Raw genomic sequence first — 19,894 nt, 5'->3', positions numbered from 1 at the left:
TCCTCACATCTTAATTTTCTGTCTGTTTCCTTTATAGAAACAGCTGATTGCGGAGGTTAAAATGGTGACACGTGTTCTCTTTCTCTTCTTACCACTGCCAATGTTCTGGGCCCTGTTTGATCAGCAGGTACAGTACAGCATGTTGTAGGCCTGAATTTGCACCCCTGTGCTGCCAGCGTGACACCAAAGTATCCTGGAGACACAGTGCACTACCTTCCTATCAGGTGCCTAGGGGCTGGTTGTCCTGCAATGGCACAAAACTGCAATGGTTTTGCAAGACCTCCAGCACTGTGGTCTTCTCTATCCCCAAGTTCTCTGTTCCATGGAACATCACGCAAACTACATTGCTGTCTGCTTTCTCCTTAGGGATCCAGGTGGACTTTGCAAGCTACAAAGATGAACGCTGACTTTGTAAGTATTTAATGTCACTGGGGATAAGACTAGCAGTAATATCACTGCTCTTGCTTTTTAATCAAATTCTCTTGCTAGTAAGGGCTTCTGCCTAATGAGTCTGGATAAGTTGCACTTTCAGTGATTAGAAGAGAGAGGCCCTATGTGGCCGTGTGCAGTTCATCATAGCACATCTTGGCAAGGAGCAAGGGCTGGGGAGCCACTGGCAGCCTGTAATGTCAGGAGTGCTGATGTACTGGCAACTGGTTGCTCTGTGACCCCCACTCAAGACAGGAAAGTCAGATAAAGTTCACACAGCCCTTGTGGTGTATAATGAGAGATGTTGTAATTGTATACTTCTGCTCTGGCTTACTTAGTGATGCATTGATGAAGCCTCTAAGAATCAGCAGGAATCCTGTGCTTAGGGTCGAAATGTGGGGAGGACGAATTAGTAGCCATCAAGTACTTCAAAGGTGTGAGTGGCAAATGGAGCAGAGGGCAGTGACAGATGACTGTAGATCAGCTGTCTAGCTAACGATGTCACCACTTAAAGTGTTTCCAGAAGTGTATTTCATAGGCCATCTAGATCTTACCTGCAGATACTCATATCAGAATTTAAGATTGTAAATGCCCATTTTACAGTTTAAAATCAATGTAAGGCTCCAGATTTGAGTTCTTCCTCTTAAAAAGTTTTGCTCTCAGCATGTGATACTCATTAGGCTTAATTAATTCAAATGAGGCATGAAAAAGGCTACACCACTTGTAATATTTTTATCCACTCCAGAAGGACAAACAGTGAAAGTTCATGAAGTCTTTATGACGTGTATCTAGAAACTTTGTTTTCTGCTGTTGTGCTCACACACACTTAGTGATCCATTAGCAGAACATCTAAGAATTACCAGGAGTCATTTTTTAAACTCTCCCTGGTGGAGAAGAAACCAGTACATATTAGTTCTACCTGCTTGAATGGGTTTTTGGCTTCTTTCAGTCTTGTTGAGCCTTAGTGAGTTGCCCCAGCTCATGAAGGTGAGAATTAACTGCAACACTGGGTTGATTTCTTCATTAGGGTTGCTGGAGACCATGCTTGCAAAATTCCGTGTTTCTGCTTTCTCAAGCCAAAGTGCTCAGCTAGGGAGACTGAATTAACAGGGAATGGTTTAGAGCGACATGAAATGCTTGCAGGCTTGTTTTCTAGTGGCATATTTGTACACAAAGTAGTGAGAGAAGAAGGTATTTGCCTGATGCTATTAATTGCAAAGCTCCTTTGCTTTGTCCACTGCTTTTCATTCTCCTAGGAGGCAGCTGCCAGCAGAAACAGGTAGGCAATCTATATTCAGCTCAGGACGAACCTGGCAGACAGGAGGCAAATCCCCACGGTGCTTTCTCGGAAAGATATTATTTTCTTCCTAATGTTTTCCCCCTTTCTCTTCATCTTAATTTCAAATGAAAAGCTGTGTGAAGTTCAGACAAACGCCAGCCTCTGCCTGGAGACAGCTCATCTGTCACTTTTGGAGACTGAGATCCCTCTGTCTATCCTTGATGGCCTTCCCAATTGCAGGGGCAAGACACAGTGGTGCAAGGATACCGCAGCTGTTACAGCCTCAAGTTCTCTTGGCTTAAACCAAGAACAGTTGAACAACTGACCAAAGCCCATTTGGTGCCTTTGTCAAAAGGAGGGAGTAGATGGGGGGTAGTAGGTGGGGTACAGCCTACCGGCTCAAGGGTAATCTTCTGTAATCCTTTTGAGGTGTTTGCAACAAATGCCATCACAGCGCAGGGGTCTTGAAGCATGAGGACATTCACTTACAGGATTTGGGCTTTTCCTTTAGAGAAGCAGAGGGAGTAAGCTCAAAATCCAGGTCCCAGCTTAGAGCTGACATTCCCATTCCTCTCCGCTCACCTAGTCCTGGGCTCAGCCAGTCTGAAAGATGGGACTCAGTACCTGTCCTGGCCATGTCCCAAATGCCATATATCAAGGCCTGAGCGTAGCTTCCTTCTGCAAAATGATCCTCATCAAATTCTCTGTCTTTAGATGACAAGTGTCAAAAGCACAATGTCAGCTGCTAAAGCCAATATAAAGAATTTGAGGAAACCACCTTTGCTGATGAAAACCATACTGTGAGCTGGTTGCTTGTTTGCCACCAGACATATATGCTGTGCACTCTTATATGATCATGCTTACGAATCACCTGCCATATCTTTTTGTTTCAGGGAATATATGTCCTTCAGCCTGACCAAATGCAGGTAAAAATACTACAGGGTAGGAAATTACCCTGTAGAAATATATTTTCTTGTTCTCTCTCATTCTTTTTTTTCTTTTTTTCTTTTTTCTTTTTTTTTTTTTGTCACGGGACCAGTGGTCTTTCTCTGCTCGTTTCAAAGGTAATAGCGGTGGTCCTGCTGGCTAGTGTGGTGTTGACTCTGACTTACTGTACACTAGCTGTTTAGCAAGCTTAACCTTGATGTTCAGAGGACCTCTAGGATGTCATAACACAGGCATAATGCAGAGGTGTGGGAGAACATGACGCCTTAATATTTCTTGAACTAGTGCTGGCATATGGGAGATACAGATTGTCTTTTTTTAACACATCTCTGCACTGGGATCAGCCTTTTACCTGAAATATGTTTCCTTTCTCCCTTCCTGCAGGGCAAATGAAAATATGAAGGCTCTGAGATGATGCTGTGTTGTCACAGTTGATTACAGTTCTTATGCTGAATAGCTCTGAAGAAATTCAAAGCTGTTCCTTTCCCTAAAATCTTCCTTCAAAGCTGAAATGGAGCATCTCTCCCTGCTCGTTCTCTCATTGCTCTGTTTTCTTGCTGTGCCACTTCTAACTGACAGACAAGTTCTGCCCTCCCAGGAGAAAAGCAGTTCCTAGGGGGGTTCTCATGCTGTGTGGAAGTATGAAAAAGTGGCAGACACAAAATAGTGCCTGTTCCTCTGAGATTTTGCTCAAGTCCCAAGCTGTTTCCATTATTGTTGATCTGTTGTAAGGTGCCACCAAACACAGCCCCTAAAGTTGCCTGCCTCTATTTCAGTGGGTTTTGTACTCTCTGGAAACACAATGCTTCAATTCTCTCTTCAGGGAAATTGCACCAATGATGCTTGCTTACCTCTTGGAGAGGAGGGTGTGAACAAAACATATTTGTGCCTGTGAAACCTAAATGGCAGAAACCATCAAAGAGCAAACTATGATTGTAGTTTAAAAGGAGGTTTTTAAGTGTTCATGTCCTTTCTGTAATGGAATTATTTCTGGAGGGCATTGCTTTATGACTTTAATTACTAAAAGTTGCTTTCTAGTCACTGAACTCCCATTGTTTTGTATTGCAGTTCTTAAATCCACTTCTAATTCTTGTCTTCATCCCGATTTTTGACCTTGGGCTCTATCCTCTGATAAACATGTGCAAATTTAATTTCACGTAAGTACTTGGGACAACATGGATGCCTCATTTCTTACTGTTTTGCAGCAAGTGTGCAGAAGAATAGCTTTTAAGGAGAAGGAACACAAATTTCTATACTTGTGCTTTACAGCACTTGCCTCTACTTCAGCCTCTCTGGCACTGTCGCCATTTTCCATAGGCCAAGGAAATTCCAGCGGGGAAAATTCTCTGATGTTGGTTTCTGCTCTGTCATCAGGTTTTCCCTGAAAGCCAGTATGAACAGTCTTTAAATTTGATCAATACGTCCTTCTCCTTATCTCCTGTATTGCTGCGAAGTAATTCCCTACCTGCAGCAACCAAGTTTGCTCTCCTGCCTAGGCTACATGTGGTCTTGTGAAGGCAGATTCCCACCAAGATAGGGGCCAGTGGAGAAGGGAGTTTTCACAGTAGCCCAGGTGTTCTATCATAAGTCTTCTCTAAGAAAGTGCAGTGTTATAGGAGAAGACCTCTAGATCAAAACAGTTGTATCTGGGGACCAGTGTATGCTTCTGGGGGGAGATTTGACTTTTGAGTCTCTATAGTCTGTGAGTTGATGTGCTCTAGCAGTGGGAATACGTTATGTGCACTGCTGGAGTGCCTCAGCCAGTGCAGCTGCAGCTGAAGTGAACCAAGTTTGCATGTTCCAACACCAAAGTGTGTAATGGGGAGATGAGTGGGAGACTGGCTTCACAAGCCCTTACTTGGCAGAAAGCTTCCTGTCTGATGACAGGTTCACAGAGTATTTAATCCAGCAGCACAGACCCAGGCACTGAACGGAATGGAATGTCATGCTGTTTCTGCCCCCTGGATGCTAGATACTGACAGGCCCCTCTCCAGTTCAGCCATGGATGTGGCAGTGGATATCCTGTAGTCTGCAAGGTTTTAGCCTGAGTGGCTGCAGAAACTCATGCAACACAATCCCAATGCACAATTCAATGTCAAAATCACATTATTTATCCCAATATGCAAACAATAGTAATCTTTTTATAACAGACCATATAACTGAGAGACAGAATTTAGGTTCGTAATCTGGATTTCCCAGACCCCTGTCCATCTGGACTATGATTCAGACCATTACAAAGACTGGAAATCACTGAATCTAGATCTGTATTTGTTTAAAATCTCAACAGTTCAGCACTCAGTTTGGACCTGCCTTTCTGGACCTATCATATACCTTTTTATATCAGATTGTCTCCTATAGCTCTGGCAGAGTTGTTCTGTTTTGCACCAGTTTCAAAGCATGTTCCTTATTCTCTAGGATCGCAGATGTATTGGCAGGAGAAATAACCCAGAGTGATGACACAGATGGTCAGAAACACTGATGACATAAACTACACATTTATTCTTCTCTTTATTCCTGCTGCTAAGTAGCACACTACTTATCTTTTGCTTTTCCCAGGAGAGACTTGAAGATGTATCATTTCTAGTGCTCATTCCAACATCGCAGGTTAACATAATGCCATGAGCTATTCCCACTAGATGAGCTAGGAATAAGACAATATGAAACTTGCAAGCATAGAACTTTTTCATGGCATACCAGTTTTAATTGGCCTCAGTGCTAGCCTCATGCAGAAAAATAGAATAGTTTTAAGTTAAATGATTGGCAATTTAAACAGCACATCATTCCCAGTGCCACCTGTTGGACAGTTCAATACGTGGTTTTGGCACGTTCTTAGTCTCTGAGGAATTGTATTCTATATTTTAAATTACTTTCTTTTCTCAATGGTACCTCTTTCATTTGCTCCATAGACCTATTAGGAAAATGGCAACAGGTATGATCCTTGCAGGGATGGCATTTGGACTAGCAGCCATTGTAGAAGTCAAAATAAACGTAAGTATAGCACAAGCGATTCCTCAGAAATATTTGGCTTTCCCTGATATGTTTTTATTAATGTCTGTTGAATAATCTTTTTACCAATTTTGTTCCTTGATAGTCATCTTCAATGAGTTCTTTACAATTAAGCATGCCAATCCAGTTGACAAATTCTTACTTTCTGCCTACGTGTCTCTTTCTGTGACTGTCTCTTTTTTGGTCTTTGTAATTTTGCTATACCTGTCATCTGTATTGATCTGTCTTCTAGGCTTCTATCATCAGTGATTGGCAGACACCTGGCTAATGCGAGTGATTAATTCCCAAAATATAGTCTGTTCTCTTCTATTTCTTGCTGTAGATTTTTTGTATTTTACTGTTTATTTATTTATTTCATTCCTTTCCTACTTCAGGCTGGGGATCTGTTCTTTATGCAACAAATTCATTATCTATTGATGGAAGTGAATGCAGCCACTTCCACAATCACAGACATCAGGGGTGGCCGTGCATCCCCAGACAGGATGCCAACAAATCTCTTGTAAACTCAGTGTTAGCCCCTGCAGATTTGTACCATTTGTTTCTGGCAAGTGCCCGGCTTTGTGCAAACTTTGGCCAACCTTTGGCTTGAGGAAGATACTGTAGGATTAATTTTTAAAGCTTCCATGTATACTTAAAGTGTTCTGTAACAGAGTGGCTGGCACACAGCCCTGGATTAACATTTGCAAGTTCTTCAGGTGAATCCATTGACAGACCTCCTACTGGAAAAAGACTGTAGGTTCAGCTCTCCTTTCTGATCTTTTTTCATGAGTGAAAAAAATGCTCTAGTTGTCAGCCACAGCAGCTCTCTCTGGACACTGAAAGCCTGCTCTGGCTGTGGGCAGCTCCTAAGGGTAGGGACACAGTGAGTTAGAGGCTCTTCCTGTCTCTGCATGGGAATTTTACCCTGAAAGCCATTAAAAGCTCTAGCAAAGAGCAGCATATGGCAGCCCACTTTGGGCAGTGCAAATGAAAAGTTGCGGTAATGAGATTTGCTGGGTACTCATACAGGGCCTGTTGGTCCAGTGCAGCTATGGGTTCATGGAGGACAGTGACACCTTGTCTTTTCTGACAGTATCTCTCCTCCAAGCTAGGTTCAAACTACCCTGCTTGCCATTCCCAAATTACAGGATAAAATGGAAAAAAATAATAGTTCTGAAGTATTCCTGGCAACTACTTATTAAAAGAATGTGAGGAAAAAAAGGTAATTCATGGCTTTAGATTGCAGATAGCAGAAGGCTGATATTGATTGAAGTTCTTTTTCTAGGAAATGATTCCTGACAGAATGAGGTTCCTCTATACTGCAGGCATTGTTTTTCCTTTCTTAGAAAACAGGAAGTGAGATCTGTGCTTGGCATGAAGCATGGTGTCAAGTGATGCAAAAGCACCATTTACAGTCATGGAGCTGGACTGGGATCTTCAAAACTTAGCTTCTGGCTGAGCAGTCTGGGAAAATAATTATTCTGGTCACAGAATTCTTTCCTTTATGATATGGCACTTGTGAGCTGCACAGTGAAAGCAGGGATGTTGTTCTACCTGCTCAGCAGCTGTGCAGCCTGTACATTCGGTGATGTAAGGGGCAGTCTTTGGGAAGGTTGGTAGGTTGGCTATTGAACTATTAGATTCCCCCGCACGTAAGATTTATGTTCAGTTTTCACTCAGCGCAACTTCTGATGAGGAAAGGATGGAAAAGTGTCATTACAGAGAGGAAGACTATTATAACTGAAAATGAAGTTATTAAAGTGCTAATAAAGCATATGGATGGCACTTAAAGCCTTTTATTTTAATTAGGAAACCGATATGCCTCAACTCGTCCCAAAAGAAAGTTTAATTCAGGTCCTGAATTTGGCAAAGAACCCAGTTCAAGTGACAATCCAAGACCAGAACCTATTTCAGCAGCCAGTGGAGGCTTTCCAGGTAAGTACATGTGTGGGGATGGAAGGCTTGACCTGCATCCCATTGAAAAAGGGTGGGCTTTTTTCTGGCATTTTCCAATAAAGATCACAGATGCTATGACTTGTTCTCCAGCCTCTTAGAAGTGCATGGGAATGACTTTAGAGATGGAGCACACCATCTCCTACCAGATAGAAGTGGAATGTTTGGAGAAGTACTTGCTTGACAAAGGGAGGAATGTCTAATGATATTGCCCTAGAATTAGGAATAAAGGATAAATGTCTCAGTATGAGGCATTCAGCTGGCATCTCTCAGTGCTAAAATACTAACTAAACATTGCTGTTGGGCTCTGAACGGCATATGAAAAGTATTTACCTGCAAAGGAGAAGAAAAATGGGAAGGCACAAAGCTGGGTATGGGCACTGCAATTTGTTTCCCAGTTCAGCTTCCAGATGACTTCAGGTCAGCCTAGTTTGGGAACCAGAATGGCAGTCCATTGGCCACCAGCTGCCTGCCACATTCTAGATGGAGTCCCGTTGAGGCAGATTGGGGCCAGGGAAAGGGTAGCTACATGTGCAGAAGGTTCTTTGGTGTTTGAGTTACATCTTGCAGAAGAAACTACTCCAAGCTCTGACTTGACCAGCCTGAAGCCTATAGGTTGATGTAGGTCTTTTGATGCAGAAGGAAAGCTTTTCACCAGCTTTGACTGTTAACCACCTTTTACAGAATTCCATGAAGAGATGGTAGGGTTGCTCTTGGTGGGAAGAGCAAGATCCTTTATCGCGTGAAAAAAAGCAAATAACTAAGTTTGTTTTATTCACAGAACCCAGATGAGTACTCAAGTTTAATATTGAATGGAGAGCAACAGAGCCTTCACTTCATCCTGCAACATCAAGGATCGTCTCTTGCTTTTAACTACACCGTGAAGGAAAAATCAGTGTACAGTTTAATTGTTTTTGAGGCGGAAGGAAGCCTATCAAGTCACTTAGTGAGTGTGGGAGCGAAGTGTAAATACAGTATTAATTTAATGGTTGCGATGATACAATGGGTAATGGGGTAATAGGCTTATTAATTCATTTGCTCCGTTGTGATGTCTGTCTGATTACTCTCAGATGCTCCAAGCCTGGCTTCTTAGCTAGCAGCACTGAGTCTGTACGCATTTCTGCTGGTTGATTAATAGAGGCATTATGGCATCTGAGAGATGCTGGGAACACTTTAATCCAGTGAATGCTGTAGTGGGACAGCAGCAGCATGCCTGCTGGGCAGCAGAGCTTGCAAAAGCTGAGGAAGCAAAGAGCCTGAGATTTTCCCCAAAAGATGGTTCTATAAAGCAAAGATGTTAAAGAGGCTCTAGGGCTGGGCATGGAGTAAAAGCATCAGAGGAATGATTTGTGGTGCAGTTATTACAAGCGTTTAGTGAAAGTGCACAGAAGACCCATTTGTTTTGCTGAACAGAATAAATGATTAAGTTCATTTCCAGCTCTGCAGCAGAGCTGTGTTTGGACTTTTGTGTATTGCTGCAATAATTATAGAGACATACGTGGGGTATATAGGGCTAGATTCTGATATCTTTTATGTGCAGCTGTATCCCAAGAAACACTTTTAAAATGAATGGTGTAATTCTGCATTGAGGTAGTTGTGTATGTATGTGTGAATGGCATTAGAATCTGTCCTTATGCTAAAGTGACTATTTTCTTTGCAATTTCTCAGCCTCCTACCTTGCAGTGTTGTCAGTGCATAAGCATTCAATATTGTATAGTAGAAATTATGTAGCTGGTTTTAAAAATGAGGAGTTTTAAGAATTAATTTTTTCCCTGAGGCAGTTTTTTTTTTTTTTTTTTTTTTTTGTTTGTTTGTTTTTTTCATGTTTTGGAACTTGGGGCTCATTTTCACACAATGTTCTTAGGTTTCCCTGAAACCCTGATGATGGTGTGCCGTTTCCCTTAGAAATTGATATTCATACAGTGATTTTCATACTGTCTCCATGGAAAGAAAGCCTGAGACAGATTGAAGCAAAGTAATCTCTGAGCTTCTGTAGCTCTCTGTGCTGCCCCAGCTATCTAACCTGTGTTTGAATTAATTCCTACCCTCAGCACGGGCAGATTTCTGCTCTGTGTTGTTGGCTGATGCTGTTGAGCTGTCATTGTCAGCTGACGACAGGAGAGGTGTGGAAAGCAGTTTAGTAAATGACACTTTGCACCACTGCAAGATGAGGATGGCAGTGGCATCACTGTTGTGTTGCAGGGCTTATCCTGGAGTAGTCCCAGCCTCCCTCAACCCCAAGGTGGGTTTGGCCTTTTGCTCATGTTTTCCTGGAAGAAGCCAGTCTGAAATTGGTTTCTTCTCCTTTGTGGGTGGTTGAGTGGGCAGGAAATGAATTTGAGAGCTCTGGGGATCTTTGCTGAACGCGAATAATAATTTGTCAGTCCTGCCTGCAGCGAGCTAGTGTGTTAATCCCCATGAGCCTCCCACTGAAAGAAACAGTGTTGTTTATTATTTATTGCTCTGAAATTTGTTATTCACTGTGGCTATTTGTTACTTAGGGCATATATTATTTGTGGATCAGCATATTGCACTGAAATGCAGTGGCCTTTTCATAGGGATGCTGTAGTTCTGGATCCTTAGTCTTAGAAGATCAGGGTTTTACATCGCAAAGAAAGCACGGAGAAAGGGCTGTGTGGGTACAACCATGGATTTCAACCAGCTATGAAACTGACTGTATTCTTTTTGTGTGAAATACAACCTTCAGGGCAGGGGCTGCGTAGCTATTGTCTTTATTCTCAGCATTGTGCACCAAGTAAACCCTTCTCAAGCAGGTATAGCTTAACTTTCCAATTGATGCCCCAGCTGTGATCTTAAGGAGATCTGTCAGTCCCCAGCGTACCCAACCACGCTGCAATTTCAAGGATGAGCCTGCAAAGACTGTGCATCCTGGTGTCTCCTGCTCTCTGCCTGCACTGTGTGATATTTTTCTCTCTAAGTGTCAGGAAAATTATAAGCTGTAGATGTTGATCAGAATTGCAACCTAACATTCCCTATTGGCTTTAGGCTCTGTGGAGATGATGAGTAAACCAAGAATCCAGCTCTGGAAGTTCAGCTATTTGCTGGTTTTCATAGGAGCGTGGTGCTCAAGTTTAATTGTAACTAATCATTGGAAGAGGCTAATGTGGATAGTGCTCTCTTGCTATTTCCAGATCAAGACAAATCATTTTGTTAGAGAGTGTTGCAAGCCTTAGTAGAAGGATAATTCGTTGAAATTCTGTAGCCTGTATTAGAAAAAATGTATGATCTCATGTTAAACCTTTGGAATTTTGCCATTGGTTTCATCGTACTGGGACTTCACTTCTGTAGCGTGATGCAAAGCTTTAGTGAGATACAGTCAGTCCCATTGGCTTTGCAACATGTCATTCCACTGGCACTAGTATTTTCTGTTACATCTTGTTTATAAGGCAGTATTAATTCATATATGTGATTTTCTTCGTTTTTTTTCCTTCTACTTTAGATTACAGACTTGAAAACAAAGCCAGAAAATGGTTTGGCAGCAGTTAGGTATGAATGGCTCTTTTTCTTTTTTTTTTTTTTTTTTTTTTTTTTTTTTAGGAATCAAGGGTGGTGGGCTGAGAGAAACTGCTTTTGTCTAATTCAAACTGTAAGTAACGTAGCCCAGATGTTCTTGGGTTAGAATCTAGCCTATGCTCTTCCTGCAAGAAACGATTCAGGTGTCAGCTGCAGACACTGACCTCCCAGTCTTGCTGTGCAGAACTGAACTGCATTGCCATCTACTGCCTAGGATTGTCTGGGCTGAGATGGCAGCTTAAAAGATCTCCTCCTTTGGAAGGGTGATCTCACCATGGCCTGCCATTTTGGGAAAGAAGGGGAAGATGCAATCTGGAAAGGAGCTGTTGCCATTTGTCCTCTGCAACCCATGATGATCACTTATCTTGTCCAACTTCCTGTACAAAAGCAAACTAATCAGATAAAATGAGAGCAGTATCTTCATAGACCTGCACCTGTGAAGTTTTCTGCTACCTGAACACCACCTAGGAGACTTGATTAATACCTCCTGTCAGAAACTCTTTCATTTTTCTGTCAGCATTTTTTGACAGAATCTCAAACATTTCCGTTAAAAAATTTCTGAGGAGATTTAACTAGGAGACTGTTCTTTTTTTCCACTGAAGTTACTTTTGTTGAGCATATTACTGTCTTTAGGACTCCCTTCTATGTTAACAACTGAAAACCAAAATTCTTAAAATCATGGATCATATGAAAAGTTTTTGGTTTCGCTAACAGGCCCAAACCTCTGTTTTCCCATGAAAGTTTGTTGATGGTGAAAATATATTGCTAGAAAACTCTTTCTTGCAATTAGAAACTCCTTGGAAAGTATGGCAGCACAGTGCACGCGCTCATCAGGACACACACCTTTATAGTTTCCTGGGGGTGGGGTTCTATCCTCTTGAACAGATATAAAAGAATCTATGAATGTGTCTGAGAAGAGATTGCTGGTAAGTTCATTCTCACACACACAAATAAGAGCTCTCTTTGCACAGAGAGAGTAAAATTACATAGCAGTAGGAAAAATAGTTTTATATTGAAAGCCTAGGCATTGAGTCAGGCTGATACTTTGGTGGCTTGCAGGAGAAACTGTCATAACCTTATGGAGAGACAGAATGCTTTGGGAGAGAGTGCACTTCTTTTAAGTGATTCATGTTTTACTTTTCCTGCCCTGTCTGACAGCCTAATAATATGCTTTCTTTGCAGATTCATTAACGGTTTGAGCCAAGATGTCAACCTCACCATTGACAGCAAACAGTTCATATCTGTTCAGAGAAACTGTGGTGTTTCTGGGTACTCGCTGGTAGAGAGGGACACGTAAGTTTCCCTTGCTGTGCTGAAGGTCCTCACTGAAGCCCTTCCTTGAGCACCATAGGGTTTTTTTTGTTTGTTTTTTTTTTTTTTTTCATGCAAATAGAAGAAACTTAATTGCAATGCTCTTGGCATTTGATTGTGTGGCAGATGTTTGTAAAAAAAACAAGCAAACAAAAAAAGCAGAATAATCAGCTCTGTGCAGAGCAGCAGTTACTCTAGGCCACTTGTGTGTGTACAGAAGAACCATGCATTTATTTTGCAAAGCATCCAAGCCGAAGGATAGGGGATCAGTTTCTCTGTGCATAATATGTTGCTGAATAGATTCAAGTTCTTAACTGTGTCTGGAATAGCTCCCTTCCTGTAGCAGTTGTTGGTTTGGTAAGATAACATAATCAGGGAAACATTATTGCTTGGAAGCATTATTCCTTTGACATGAGTGTAATGACGTTCTAATTGAGGTAATGATTGGAATTTTCTTAGAGCTAGGTAAATAGAATATCAGGAATCCAAAATCTTTTTGAAGAAGTCCATGTACAGAACTTAACTTTCTCTGAGTAGTTACACTGTATGTGGAGCTGGAGTGAAGAATTATGAGAAGTTATTGAGAGGCCATCTGTGCATCTGTCAGCAGAATGAAGTCGAAGATGGAAAAGTCTCTCTGCCATGTGGCACCTGCTCTATTTTGGTATTCTCTCAGGTCCAAGCTTTTAGTGTTAGGATGCTCTCAGAGAAGGAACAATTCATATTCCACATGACAAAGTGCTGGTATGTGGGCTGGTAACATCTAACATCCCATGGCCTTGTAGGCTGGGCTGATAGACTGGGGGTGCATATGGCCGTGGTTTGGCAGCACAAGACTTGGCTCATGTAAGACGTTTTTGGCCTCTGCAATGTTTCAAAAGCCTCCTGGCTTTTCTCTGCAGAAGCTCCATCCAAAGTATTTATGGCTGCAGTTTAGGTGGATGCATCAACCACTGTGGCAATCCAAAATTTAAGAACAAATAAGAAGGCTAATTTGCTCTATTGAAAGGAAACACTATGGCTTGTGGGAGTGTATCTCTGATATCCTGAAGACTCTCTGAGCCTGGCTAACTTGCGGGGCCCACAGTTCCTAGAAGGAGTGAATAAAATTTTGGAAGAAAAATAAGGCTGGGGAAAAAAAAAAGAGAGAGAGAGAGAAGTTCTCTTTTTGCTGGAAATTTTTGAGATTGCTTGGAAGAATCAGCATTTCAAACCATTAGCAATAGCCTGGGTCATTGGGTGAACTCTAGTCAGTGCCTAAGTGTTCCTGGAAGGAAGAGATGGCAACAACTCTAGGGATCCTCTGACATAAACCTGACTGCAGCTTTACATTATACATCCTCTCTTGTCCATTGTAGGGGCATTTTTGATAGCTCTACTCTGTGCTCTTTGTCTGAGACTAACCAGAAAATGCTGTACTTCATCCTTGTATCTAGATATGATAATGGAAAATGCATAACTGAAACTGGGGAATTCACCCTGGACCTAGGGCTGCTTGACTTTGGTGCATCGTACACTGTTGTGATAACTAATGTAAGTGATCCTGTGTTGGTAACAAGCTCGTTCTGCTCTAGTCTCTGGCAGTGTTTTTCCTCGTACATTGGTGACTCTCTTGCTTTCTCCACTTTGTGAGACTGAGGCAATAGCCATTTGAAGGCTATCCAGGAAAAGATTCTGGCAACTATAAAAGCAAAGGGGGCGGGTGGTCATTCCACCTTACACTGTGATCTTGTCAAGTCTTACCAGTTAAACAAGAAGCAATGTCTTTTGCTTGATGGAAATCCTTAGAAAATCAAGTGACATGCAGTTTATGCTGGTATCACACCATCTTTGTTTGGTTAACATTGACCCAGCACACTGCCAAGAGCTAATGCTGCCTGTGACCTCTAAAACTACAGTACCTGGTAACATCTCACACTTGAGAAACTCTGCAAAAACAGTCTGCTACACCCTCATGTTTTACTTACTGATCTGAAAGTTGATCTTTCAAGGCATGTGGATTTTGCACAGGAAGAAGAGGAGCAAAGTGTTGAGAGAGGTGGATGAGGTTATGTATCTCCTTTTCCTCCTCTCACTCTCACTGTACAGCTCATTTGGAGACTAGTGTGAAGTCAAGGCATGCTTTTCCAAACAACCCAGAAGTGTGAACCAAAGAGGGTGGAATCCTTTGCCTGCCTGCCAGCTTCTTAGAGGCACTGCTCTGACTGGTCCAGCTGGCAGGAGCCACGGAGATCAATGTAACTGTCTTAGTGCCCATTTTAACCTTCCCACTGCACAGGCACGCTTACAAACCAGGTCTGACAGGACACGCTGCTGAGCTGCCCTTTGGGGCTTTGACTACTGTGTGGTGATGAACAGAGCAAAGTGCTGTCAGCTATTCCCTGGCAGGAACATCTCCCTGTTGGGCAACTAATGGGAGCTGTTCGTGTCTGTGGAATCCAAATACGTAGAGGGGAAAAGCATAGCTGCCTAACACCTGTTTGGTTTTTTGTTTGTTTGTTGGTTTTTTTTTTTTACATTTTTCCTCCTGTAGCTGGAATAGGATGTACAGTCCTGGAGAGAACAGGCAGATGCTGCCATCTTTGAGTGTAGAGATTTATGTACACAAAACACATGCACACTTGAAGCGATGTTGGCCAGTCCTTACTTCTATGGCTGCACACCTCTTTCCCTGGATGAGAAGCTGAGTAGAGTAGTTGCATAGAGAATATGAGACTAAGAATATTATCACCAAGCTTCGAGTAATACAGCTGAGTGTAGTAGGAGAGGTAGATGCATTCCAAATGGGTGTGGGCAAGGACCCCACTTTGTGGTCTCATCTCAAAGCCCCTGCTGCCTCCATGGATGCTTAGGGGTGGCTCTGTGCCTCAGACCCTATGGCGCTGTGCGGTCCTTTAATCTTTCTGACCCTCTGTTTTTCCATCTCTTGTCCTGTGCTTTCATCCTTCTGTAGAGAGTTAGTTTGCTCCAGGCCAAGATAATTTTTAATTACTGCAATGATTTGTACCATGCTCTCCTACTCAGCTGAGAGTGAAGTATAGAAGAACCAAGAAAGCAATATATTAGGCTGCTAATATAGCTGAACTGTAATACTTAAATCATGGAAATAGTGCCTTCCCAGCCTTCTTCAGTGTGCAGTTGTAGTATAGTACTTGTGACATTTCCTTTGGGCAAAAGAACAGTGCGCAGCTCTCCTCTCACCCCTTTTAGCCTTCTAAATTACACTCTCTTGATTTGCCTCCCTGCATGGTGATTAAGTACATCTCATAAACATCCCTTGTATTTTCCCATGTACTCTCCTTAAACACTAGGTTTCCTGCCTGAAGGCATTTTAGCCTAATGATTGCCTGGCTGCTACTCAAATCTCTCTCTGCTTCTCTGCACATCAGAGGCAGTATTAATTACACCTAGAAAAGCAAACAAAAGGAATTAGGAATACAGACACTGTAACTGTCTCAATATACCTGATGTGGGGAAGTTTTTGCTACTCTTAGAATTCCTGAACTGGTTATGTTTGGGTGTTGATGCTATAGTTGGGGAGTTATACAGTGCTGACGGAATGCAAATAGTGGTCATGTGGAGGGAGTGAGCATTTATCCTCTTGCCCATTCCGGCTCTGGTGTCATCAGCAGGTAACAGGCTCCATAAAAGTACTACACAGACTTTTCCTAACACCAGTAAAGAAGGCAGCTTGCCATTTTGCAATAAATCTTGAAGATCTTGTGGCACAGGAGGTAGCTGGGATATTTTCATGTTGTGCAGTAGGAGTCAGCCTACTCCCAACAGGCTTGGATGTGGCAGAGATCAGACCCACAGTTTCACTTCCAGGTCAGAGCTTTGCTTCTGTCTTTGCTTTAAGCTTCATCTTAATTCTCTGTAGTCCAGTCTAGGAAGGATCTGATCTTTCAGCAGCGAATTGATGTTCCTTTATTTTCCTGCTAGGTGTCTGCAGGTGCGGTTCAGACATGGAAGTCAGAAGACATCAAAGCCAACAACGTCCATATGGCTTGGCAATTACCGCAATACTTATTAATATCTGCTGGAGAAGTGATGTTCTCCATTACGGGTCTGGCCTTCTCCTATTCTCAGGTACTCCACTTGAAGATAAGGGGCTTAATTAGACTTCAGGATTTATTCCCACGTCTGCCAAGGTTGCATGAGGCTTGGAACCTGCTTTAAACTGAGAGACTGAAGGGGGTCTAAGGGTTTATGAGAATCTGATTGTGGTACACTAGGTTGTCTGGGGTGAAGGTTTGTGAGTGGAGAGGACTGAGATATATTGCAAGATCAAAAAGCTGAAGCTACTCAAATCTATCTTTAGAGTAAACTGCGTATATTTATTAATGTGAGGCATTAATCCATGGGACAATCTGTTGTGAGATATGGATGATTTGAGGTTGGCAGGAAGCTTAACATCAAGATCCAGTATTTTCCAAAGATGTGCAGACGCATGGCACCAGGCTTCAAGCTTCAGAGCTTTTTGCGTGGGTCTCCAGTCTTCCTGATCTTACAGTAGATGATCTGGGTTGGGGGTGATCAGAATCCAGATCTGCAACAGCAACCATTACTTCCTTCTCCATGTGTCCTCTAGAATGACTTGTTTTGAAACCTCTTTGTATGCAGCTGTAGGACTTAATTGTGAAGGAGACACATAAAAAATTCCACCGTTTTCTCCTAGGCTAGGTAGAGGGATGTGGGCACAGCATGACAGCCACTGACCAGACTCTTCTTCTCTTTTCAGTCTCCAGCCAGCATGAAGTCAGTGCTGCAAGCAGGCTGGCTGCTCACAGTGGCTGTTGGGAATACCCTTGTGCTTGTTGTTGCCCAGGCTGCACCTATGGCGCAGGTATGGTTCTGCTTGTAAAACAAAGCTAATGCTTTAGAACAGGCCCTGGATGGTGTTTCTGGATGCCTGTGCCCTGGAGGCAGAGTTTCTCTACCCAGCCCCAGGCTCCAACGTGCCCCAGCTGTCTCCCAGCCAGGGTTCTGCATAGCCCTCAGCATTGCCCTCTGGATCAATGGTCTTTCCTGGGCCTTTCAACAACAGTAATACTGCTGTGCTGTGCTAATAGTGCTGGAACTCAGCTTTAGGCAAGCAGACTTCATTTGGACCTGGAGCTTGGACACAATGTCAGCCATGTGTTGCTGCTGCATACCAAAAGCAGCTTGCCTGATTCTGTGAGGGCCAGCTGCCTGTTGTATCCCTGCGATACTGGGCTCTGCATGGGGAGGCTGTGGTGCAGAAGTTGTTTCTTCCAAGCTGCAAAGCTTCTGGGATAATGACATGAAGGTGTGAACTGGGGCTTGTTTCTGGCTCACAGCAAACTGCCTGTCTCAAAGGCATCTTGTGGGCAAAAAGCCCAGGCAGGTATGTGCCAGCCAGGGCAGATTTGTAAGAAGAGGTTTAGTGAAACTAGCCCATGGGTAACTGACTTGTGTTGAGGTATATCACACATGTTCATATTTACATAACTACATTACATATACATGATTTACCAGAAAACGGTGAGAAACCTTAGGTGCTGGAAAGCTTTCACCCAGCACTTTGAAAAGCACTTGGACGTGCAGAGAAATCCTCTGGACTGGGAGACTGGTGTTCCCTGACTTGCTGTTTTATTTCTTTTTCTCTTTCCTAGTGGGCTGAATTTGTCTTGTTCACTGTTCTGCTCTTTGCTGTGTGCATTATTTTCTCCATCATGGGATATTTCTATGTCAGTGTGGATCCAGAGGACCTAGAAGAAAAGGAAGAGAAGAGAGAGACCCCAAATAGAGGAAACATGATTAGTCTTGTTGCTCAGAAAACAAAGCTCTAACACATTATGGGTTGGGATCTTTTTTTCTTTCTATCTTTCTTTCTTTCCCTTCTTTCTTTGTTTTCCTCTCTTCCTCTCTTTCTCTCTCTTTCTCACTCTTTTTCTTTTTCTATCTATTTCTCTCTCTTTCTTTCTCTCTTTTTTTAAAATTTTTTAAAAATAATTTTTAACTCAGTAGATGGTAGGGAAGAATGGAGATGATGTTATTTTATAGTACTGTGGTCTTTATTACTCAGAATGTAGCTGCCATCTAAATGGGACAAAGTAGCCCTCTAAAAAACAGTAGAGGGTCCTGAAATCTGAACAAAATTCCCTGGGAAAAGTTCTGTGGTATTGAATTCCCATATAAGTGAAGTCAATGGAATTTAGAACCTGTCCTTCTTTCTAAGCAAGGAATGCTTTCCTATGATTTTCTTTTAAGTATATATTTAGGGCAGCAGAGAGGAAGGGTGGAGGGCATGCCAGCAAAAGGTAGAGATGCTTGGAGAAAAGGGATGAAAAATCCCATGTGGGATCAGCAAAGAATAGATGCTACAGATGGAAGATTTTTTTTGTTGTTGTTTTTGCTATTTTTTACTGCAGTCATCAAAGACTGGAAGAGTTACAATCCCCCAAAATTACATCGTGTAACTCTCTTTATGAGTATTTCACCCCATTACTGCAAATTATGTTTGGTCCTGATTTATGACTTTCACCTCCAGGCCCAGAAGTAATAACAGGGAATTAAATGCTGCAGGCTAAACTATTCCCAAAGCACCACTGAACAAGATATGCATTCTACCATCTCTCTGATATACGGTATTTCTTAGAAGTCTGCAGCAACTGATAGCATTCTTTGATTAGACATGATTAGAGAATTGGTTTACATTTTTGTACTTTAGGAATCCAAGCTGTTACTTGTAGTCTTTCTGTATATAAAGTCTATATTGGACATTTCCTTTAACAGTTCCTGCCGCTGCAAGTTTAGGGTTTTCTTATCTCATGCTTCAGTTATTCTCCACTGGGAGACACACTGCAGCAGTTTCTATAAAATTCCAGGCATCCTACAGTGACTTAAACAAGGAAGCACTTTACCATCTTTTTTCAATCTACAAAAGGATACTGTGGCATATGAGATTTTTCTTTTCCTACCTGATTTCTGTCTCTCTACCCATGTAGGTATGTAGGTATTTTAGCAGAATTGTGAGAATTATCTGATTTTTTTTCTTGCTTGCATGGAGCTGTGAATTTTCTTGTTCTGCATTCAAACTGTTTCAACCATTGCCAATCTAGTAAAACTCCTTGGACAGTCCCTGCCTTCCTCTGTCACCCCAAGGCTGCAGCTGTGACAAGTGTGGCCTAATTTACAAAAAGGCTGTCAATAGGGTCTTCAGGTTCCCAGAGAATAGATTTTTAATGATGCTTTCCTCTTCCAACTTGGCATTGAACATATCATGAAATACTTGCTTGGTTTCCACCCTGAACGGGACTGTGCTAAGGAGTATGCTTAGCTTGACATCACTGGTGCTTTAATTTGCTGCCACGTGTGTATTGTTGAATAAGACTGAGACAGCGTCACTTTTTGGTTTGTAACTGGAATATGCAGTCTTGGATTGTTTCCTTTCCTTCTTGTCCTAAATGGCCATGAGGGTGCACCACTAGTTCT

The 19,894-nt window shown here is 42.3% G+C and overlaps 1 protein-coding gene across 1 annotated transcript in view; it reads left to right on the top strand.

Annotated features, from left to right (window-relative positions):
- SLC15A2 (solute carrier family 15 member 2) overlaps positions 1-18,260 on the top strand; it is a 35,670-nt gene extending 17,410 nt beyond the window's left edge. The window contains exons 10-22 of the mRNA XM_042877883.1: positions 38-127; positions 367-411; positions 2,602-2,634; positions 3,722-3,810; positions 5,560-5,641; positions 7,448-7,573; positions 8,373-8,537; positions 11,052-11,098; positions 12,308-12,418; positions 13,873-13,969; positions 16,379-16,525; positions 17,178-17,282; positions 18,073-18,260. Coding sequence (XP_042733817.1) covers positions 38-127; positions 367-411; positions 2,602-2,634; positions 3,722-3,810; positions 5,560-5,641; positions 7,448-7,573; positions 8,373-8,537; positions 11,052-11,098; positions 12,308-12,418; positions 13,873-13,969; positions 16,379-16,525; positions 17,178-17,282; positions 18,073-18,249 — 1,314 coding nt within the window. The 3' untranslated portion in view covers positions 18,250-18,260. The remainder of the gene's footprint in view (positions 1-37; positions 128-366; positions 412-2,601; positions 2,635-3,721; positions 3,811-5,559; positions 5,642-7,447; positions 7,574-8,372; positions 8,538-11,051; positions 11,099-12,307; positions 12,419-13,872; positions 13,970-16,378; positions 16,526-17,177; positions 17,283-18,072) is intronic.
- Positions 18,261-19,894: the final 1,634 nt, after the last annotated feature.

This window comes from Lagopus leucura, unplaced genomic scaffold (genome assembly GCF_019238085.1).
Source record: "Lagopus leucura isolate 7727_CA_CO unplaced genomic scaffold, USGS_WTPT01 Super-Scaffold_100019, whole genome shotgun sequence".
NCBI classification, from domain to species: Eukaryota; Metazoa; Chordata; class Aves; order Galliformes; family Phasianidae; genus Lagopus; species Lagopus leucura.
The sequence above is the reverse complement of the archived record's forward strand: the minus strand, read 5'-3'. Positions and strand labels throughout refer to the sequence as shown.